The sequence below is a fragment of the Triturus cristatus genome, chromosome 5_2 (genome assembly GCF_964204655.1).
Source record: "Triturus cristatus chromosome 5_2, aTriCri1.1, whole genome shotgun sequence".
NCBI classification, from domain to species: domain Eukaryota; kingdom Metazoa; phylum Chordata; class Amphibia; order Caudata; family Salamandridae; genus Triturus; species Triturus cristatus.
Genome location: NC_140588.1, coordinates 177,290,609 through 177,298,584, shown reverse-complemented (window position 1 = coordinate 177,298,584; position 7,976 = coordinate 177,290,609). Strand labels below are relative to the sequence as shown.

General features: G+C 47.0%; 1 protein-coding gene across 1 annotated transcript; it reads right to left on the bottom strand.

Moving 5' to 3' along the window:
- Positions 1-2,074: 2,074 nt before the first annotated feature.
- Positions 2,075-2,446, bottom strand: LOC146822762 (nuclear apoptosis-inducing factor 1-like). The gene has a single exon (XM_085606295.1). The coding sequence runs from the start codon at positions 2,444-2,446 to the stop codon at positions 2,075-2,077; it is 372 nt and encodes a 123-aa protein (XP_085462421.1).
- Positions 2,447-7,976: the final 5,530 nt, after the last annotated feature.

Here is a 7,976-nt window from a genome sequence, read left to right as displayed (position 1 = left end):
AATGGTGATACTTTCCTGCATATAAACAATCAATAAAAGTGATTTTTTCCTTCTATGTGTGCTGCAGAAAGAGCAAAAGCAAGGAGAAATAAAAGTATTTCTCCTCGTTGCGCCAATATAATGCCTGCTTTCAATAGCGCTGCCTCAGATTTACTGATCTTTGTTAATCTGGGGCAGTGTCAAAAAGCAATGGGTGCTGCAGTGGAACGCCCACAGCAACACCCATTGCTCTCCCCTTTCACCAGATACCTACATGAAAGAGTGTGATATTTACAAAGCTGCATTATCGCCACTTTATAAATATGGAGCAGTGCATCGCACCTCCTAAGCACCCTAAAAAGTGATGCTCCTGTTGTGCAATGCCTTTATAAATATGCCCCCCCCCCAAGTTTTCTAAGACAACTTGGCCCATCCACATCAGCCTCTGTCCTTCCTAGACTCGTGCCCCTTGTGTTGACTAAGTAGCTCTCCCTATCCCTTGACAGTTCCGTGTATGACATCCTCTGACTTGTACGTGGGGCACAGTGAGACAATTTTGATCCATATTCACTCCTGGCACATACTATATCTTCACTCTGGTCCACATGACACGTAGAATGTAGTATCACAATGGGCTGCTGTTTTTTATCCCTGACCAGCTGCTGCGTTGGCGCATGCCTGTTCTTTTGAAATGACGCAGCTCGACGCAGCAGATCTGTTTGCATCGATGCCCTGTGCCATTTCATTGTAAATATGCTGCATGGTCCTTTGGTGTACATCACTTGCATTCACCCTCACACACAGTTATATTTAGTAGATGAGAGGAGTTCAGGTGGTCCCTACCATGACCGCTGAAACCTGTGTGCTCTCACCCTGCATGCCAGGACAGCTGCATACCATGCAGTTTAATCTAGGCTACTACGGAAGTAGTTTTTGAAATGTTCCTATGTGTAGGTAATTCCCATGGCCCACATATCCCCCACCCCTAAGGTGTGTTGTTTGTACTCTGAGAAACGGGTCCCCTGCTATGGATTTGCATGCCAGGTTAATGTGCATGGCCCCATGTGAGACAGTGGGGCATATTTCATAGACATGTGGTGCAGCGCAGCGCCACAAAACATCTTGCTGTGCCAAGCTGTGTCATTAGGAAAGTTGGGGGATATGCTGTACTTACAACAATACAACACATCCCTGTGCTTTCCTCTATGCTGGTGCACAATCAGCTGACGATCACTAACGCAGATACCCTAGCACCCTTGATGAAAGGGTGCCTGCTTTGGCAGACGTCTGTTGTATCTTGTAGATATGGTGCATTCCTGCCCTTTCCTATTAACTTAGAATAGCACAGCTAGAAGGTTTAGAGTGCTACCCTATGTCAAAAAATTGCCAAAACGCCCATGAGCCTTTCATTGATGTCATGTTTAACCATAGAAGAACCAGCATCCTAACCTTTGGTAAGCCCGGGCGTAGTGCTCCACTCCACCCACAGAGTGTACGTAGCGCTGCCTGCTTCGCGGTTTACGAAGTAGGCGTAGCAGGCAGCGCTACGCACATGCCGCGGCGAAGCAGAGCTGCCCGCCACCAGCCGCCCGCCCGCCCTCATTTTAAAATAATTTAAAGAATTTAAAAGTAAATAAAATGCCTTACCTGCGGTGCGGCATCCCGGGGCTCCCTCTTCCTGCTTGACAGCAACTTCTTCTCACAAATGCGCATGCGCGGACGCCCGCGCATGCGCATTTGTGAGAAGAAGTTGCCGTCAAGCAGGAAGAGGGAGCCCCGGGACCCTGCACCACAGGTAAGGCATTTTATTTACTTTTAAAATACTTTTAACTTATTTTAAAATGAGGGCAGGCGGGCTGCGCGTAGTGGGGCTACGCGGAGCGCGCGAGTGTACATAGATTTGGCCACACTACGCAATGCTCCACGTAGCCCCACTACGCCTACTACGCCCAGGGTTACCCTTTGGCCTGCAGACAGTAACACGGAGTGCTGGGACAGAGATACCTGTTCTGCACGACATGACCTAGTTACCCACATTTCCCCTTGTTGCAACTTACCTGTTGCTGTTTTATTTATCATAGTCAGCACTGTCCTTTCACACGACTCCGACCACCGACACCTCGGAGATGACAGTGGCCACATGCTCCTCCAAGGGATCCAGCTCCTCCAGGGACACTAGACTGCCACCTCCGGTCTGCATGGCTGCCTTGAAATTGGTTGGCAGTTTCTCCTTCGACTTGCACTTGCGATCATGCCAGCACTTTTTACAGTCCCTTACTTTCCTCTTGACTTCAGCAACGCTGTTCACCTTGTCCACTATGGTCTGCCATATGGCCTTTTTCTTCCCCAATGGCATTTTATAGCTGAAGAAGAGCTGGTGTTGGTGCTCTGTCACCTCTGTGATCAAGATCTCATTCTCCTTCTGACTGAACTTGCACTTTCTCTTCTTCTTCCCCTGTGACTCCATTGGTCATCCTGGCTGGTACTGGGATTGCTGGGGTTGTTGTCCTGGGCTGCACTCACTCCTGGCTGCTCCATGTACGTGTAACTTTTTTTTTTTTTACATGTGCCGTTTTTGTATTTTGTTTTTCAACTAAGCGCCTAAAAGTGGTTCTAGGACATCTAGTGTCTATTTTCTAGACGCTAATTGGCCGAATGTCACTTTTGCAGCAAGTTCGTCAAATTTCTTAACGACATGGCGCACACAACAGAGTAAGGGGTAGATTTACAAGAAAGTGACGCATCTGTACAGATGCGTCACTTTCCCTGCGCCACCCTTAGAAACCCTTGCGCTACCATAGATGCGCCGTATTTACAATACAGCTCACTATGGCGCAAGGATTGACAGATGCGTCAGAAATTCTGACGCATCGGATGGCGGAAAAGTCACGCATTGCTGGAGTCGTGTCGAAAGCACGACGCAACTCCAGCAATGCGTGTTGAGGCCTATTCCCACTACACTGCGTCACTACTTATGCCTGCTTGAAGCAGGCGTAAGATTTTGACGCAGTGGCATCCTAAAAGTGGCGCAGTGAAATTTTGTAGATTTCACTGAGTCACTTTTACGAGGCCTTTCTGCGTGGGAACACCCAGCCTGCATACATTGGGGCAGATTTATGTTTCCTGGCGCATCCCTGCAAATCAGCAAGGATGCGCCAGGAAAGATGCGTCACGCAAGTTTACCCTTGCGCCACACATGATGCGCTGCATTTACAATGCGGCGCATCATGGCGCAGGAATAAACAGATGCGTGACGCATTCGATGGCGTAAGGTTGGCGCAGTGCTTCAGTTGCGTCGCAAGCGCGACGCAACTCCAGCACTGTTCCAACCTACCCTATCCCTAACATGGTGCGTCAAGCCTTACGCCTGCTTCAAGCAGGCGCAGGGTTTTGGCGCATCAGCGTTGGGAAAGTGACTCAGTCACATCTTATAGATTTGACTGAGTCACTTTTCAGGGGCGTTCCTGCGACGGAACGCCCCCCCCTCTGTCGACACGCCCACGTGAAACCTGATGCAGGTTTTACGTGGCGCAGGGCTTTACATCGTGACGCATCTCCATAGATGCGTCACGATGTAAATATGGCGCAAAGTGGCGCAGGGTTTACACCGCCGCTGCGTCACAAAAGTGACGCAACGGCGGCGTAAAAGTGGCGCTTCTCCAATATAGATCTGCCCCATTATACCTGATGCAGGTATAATGTGACGCAGGGCTTTACAACGTGACGCATCTCCCTAGATGCGTCACTTTGTAAATAGGCCGCATTGTTTGCGCTGCTGTTGCGTCAAAAAAGTGATGCAACTGCAGCGCAAAAGTCACGCAAGGGGCTTGTAAATCTGCCCCTCAGGGGGATATTTATAATAACTGACGCATCCCTGCATATCAGCAGGGATGCGACAGTCATTTTGCGCCCCAGCTCCGCCACCATGGATGCGCCACATTTATAATGCGGCGCACCATGGGGCAAAAACGGCACAGATGCGTCACACATCTGTGCCGTAAAAGTGGCGCATTGCTGGAGTTGCGCCGCAAGTGCGACGCAGCTCCAGCAATGCTCTGGGGGGCCCTATCTGCACAATGCTGCGTCAATCCTTACGCCTGCTTCAAGCAGGCGCAGGGTTTTGACGCAGCATGGGCTCAAAAGTAACTGAGTGAAATCTTGTAGATTTCACTCAGCCACTTTTAGGAGGCGTTCCTGCGCCGGAACGCCCCCACCTGCCCTGGAACGCCTACATGTGGCGCAGGGCTTTACAACGTGACGCATCTCCCAGATGCGTCACGTTGTAAATACCCCGCACCATGGCGCAGGATTTGCGCCGCTGCTGCGTCACAAAAGTGACGCGACGGCGGCGTAAATGAGGCGCAAGTCAAACATAAATCTGCCCCTCAGTTTTTATGACGCCAGCCTCAGTCTAACGCCATGGAGCACCGTATGGAAAATTCAACGCTAACCAATGTTGAGGAATCTATCGTACCGCAGCTGTAATTTTTGGGGCTCAACGCTGCCGCAAAACAGCGGTGTGCCAGTTCTTGTAAATATACCTCCAGGAGCTACCCTTAGCTTTGAAACAGCCCTCCAAGCTTCCAGCCCACTTGTGAAAAGCCCGGTGGGATAAAAGGCCTGTTCATGGCCTACACTGAATCGCCTCATAATGAATGCAATTGCAGTGTTTCAGTGACCAGTACTATATAGCACTTATTTGCTGTTAAAGCGGTGTTTATCCCAAGCAAATACGTTGCAATAACGTTTCTATCGTCACAGGCAATGACATTTCTGATTTACCAGTGAAAGATATCCCTATTTTGAAAAATCCGTTTTACCTTAACAGTATAACAGTGATAGTTGATATTCACGTACTGTACATCTTATACCACGAGATGGCGCTCTCTTACTGCATAAACTTGTATGATGCTAAATGCTATGTTAGTAATGTGCTCGCGGTTCACCTTTTGTTCTTGACTGTGGGTTTTTGCGGTTTGTGAACCTATCTTCTGGTGTGGTGGGCCGGTTTTTCCTGTAAATTGCTTGCACTGACAAATGCATTCTCCCATAACTTTCAGAACACGTATACTACGTGTCTTTACAAGTTCAAAAACTGCCACGACCTTCTGATGTAGGCCACGCTTTGTAGCTATCTGATTTGCTAATAGTGCCCACTTTTATTTTGGTGCTGGGGCAACTTTCTGCCCCAGTCCACACTGATGGTGATTCTTTGATTTGTAGCATTAGTGGCTATGGTAGCTAAATTCTTTTCATTACTTTTCTATTTTTGTTCAAAGAACTCTCACTTTGTTTTGGAGCATTAGATTTTAATTTGTATTAAAAAATAAAGTTTTTCTTATGAGCACCGTTGTCACTGCCCAGTTTCAGGATTTCCAGAAGCTGAGGCTGCCTTGTCTTTATTTCAACCCATGCCTCTTTCGTCCACCCCCTGCACTTCCTCTATCTTTATCTCGCAACTTAATGTTCTTTTTCACCACGCTTTCTCTCTTTGCAATTGTGTTCCATTCTTCCTCTTACCCGTTCTACGCGTCCTTGTTATTTCTTCCTTTCGCTCTTGCTCTGAGTTAAAGTCTACTGATAAAAAAGAAATCGCAGGCAGTCCCAAAAAATGAGTGCCGGTGCCTACCACCTGCAACCACTAACACAAATTAAGTACTGAAGGCTTACACAGTTTTAGCAGGATTTACTGGACTTACATCACAGTCCAATGGAGTACTAAGGGCACTGCGAGTGCAAGGGGGGGGCATCCCATCGACATGATGCCCATGTGCTACGGGTCATTGTTTTGAAGGAATACTTAATGCAACAGAAGGTAATTCAGTTACTTTTACATTATATGTTTTTTCACATTAGGAGTTGTGCATAGAGGACTATAAGCCATGTAATATATTCTAATGCATGCCTTACAAGGGCTTGCTCCCACGTGTCAGCCAGCTAACTGTAGACCTTACTTGAAATAAGTCCATGCATCAGACTGGCACATTTTAGATCTCGCCTGAGAGCTTAAGATGATTTATCAATTCAAAAAAATAAATTAAGAAAAACCTTTAAAAAGGGACTTTTAGTCCACTAATTACTTCCCATTGGTTGGCCTCATTGTGTATCTAATTTTCCTCCTTTTCATTGGTGTGATGTGTCAGCACCTGTCTGCTTCACTTAGGCTTCACTTCATCTCTGTGTGTTTTCTTTTATTCCCTGGAGTATGGACCAAGTACTGATTGCTTTACTGATTAGTGTTCTTACCCGCTGCGTGCCCTCAAATATGGTTACGTTTTCTTTTTGTTTTGCTTTCACTTGCAAGACAACTTGAAACCATCAGAGTAGAAACTCCACTTTGAGCATATGATCAATTCCCACACATACATTTTTACCGCCTGTTGCTTTACCTCTGCCTACCCCTAAATCCTCAAGTGACCCTCACCAGTCACCTTCAAATCACCCTTTCCATCCGTTACCTCTGCCCACCCCTGTTCCCTCAACTAACCCCACCCCTGTTTACCTCTAGTCACCCCTCAACTCTCAGGTCACCCTCACCTCCCTTTTCCTCTGCATACCCCTGAATCTTCAAGTCACCCTCAGCTACGTTCACCTCTATTAATTCCAAACCCTCAGGTCACTCTCACCTCCCTTTGCCTCCACTCATCTCGAACCCTCAAGTCACCCTCAACTCCCGTACCTCTACCCACCACTGAACCCTCAAGTCAACACATTCATTTTGTTATATGGTAGATTTAATTTCTGTACTTTTTCAGGTATTTTCGATTATAAAATCTGCCATCTGGTCTTGAAAGGCTGATTCTTTTGTTGATCCTCTCCGTTTACCATCCGGTGAGTTCAGTGGCTCAAATGACATAGTTTTGCAAACCAACAGTGGGAGTTTACTCACCACACACTGATCGTACCCACACATAGTTCACACACTTCTTGAACTGGTACTCAAACCATCATTTTAAAGTGACCTAATCAGTTGAGGGCTCTAAGTCGTTAATCTGTGGATGCTGAGGATACACCTTAAATTTAACTCTGTGAACTAATAATTCCTAATGTGCAAAGAATTGAAGAACTTCCAGCGACAACCATCTGGCCCAAGGAAATCGGCTTACCACCAGCGACATTACCTGAAATAAGCAGTCTGTGATTGATAAGGACCCTATCAACATTTGTTCCCCAAGTAAACCTGGTCATAATTAACATTTCTACACCATGCAAATGCTGCGACAATCTTCCCTCACCTACGTTCCTCTCAGAAGGTACAGCCTACCGTGACCTTGTCATGTTTTATGTGGACTACGCGATTGGACACGGACTATAGGCCATTCGCTTTCTACGCCAAAGAATGCAATAATCCCAAAGTGCTGCAGCAAGTCAACTTCTTCATCTTCTCCTATGCTACCACATTACACCAGCCAATCAAAAAATCCATTGGCTACCCATAAACAGATAGACCAACTTCATGGCTCTCAGCATAGCTCACTGGTGAATGAGAGGATCAGTTGAGTGTCATCGGTGTAAGAGACGATGTTGAGGTTGTGCGAGCGGACGATGTTGGCGAGCAGTGCCATGTAGACGTTGAAAAGTGTAGGGATGAGATAACCCTGGGCGACAAATTCCGTTCCGCTCGCGGAACTGCAAAATTTCGGCATTTTCGAATTCAGCGCGGAACGCGAAAATGACGAAACATTCGCGATCCGCGGTGGAACGGAAATATGGAGGGCAGGATTCATTCATTCTGACATGATGCTCCTGTCACAAAAATTAAACCACAAAAGGAAGCACTTACAGATATAAATAAGCAGGTGCCCGAGTTGAAGCACAAATTCAGTAACGCATTAATCAGCACAAAACATTCGTGAGCACGGTCGAGGCTAGGCAGGTGTGCTTTTCTCCCCATATCTACAGTCAACAATTTGCTGTAATCCTTGATTGAGCTCTGTGCATCCATGAGTTTCTCGAGCGCAATCCCTGTGTAGTTCCTGACACCAGGAGGGTCTGTC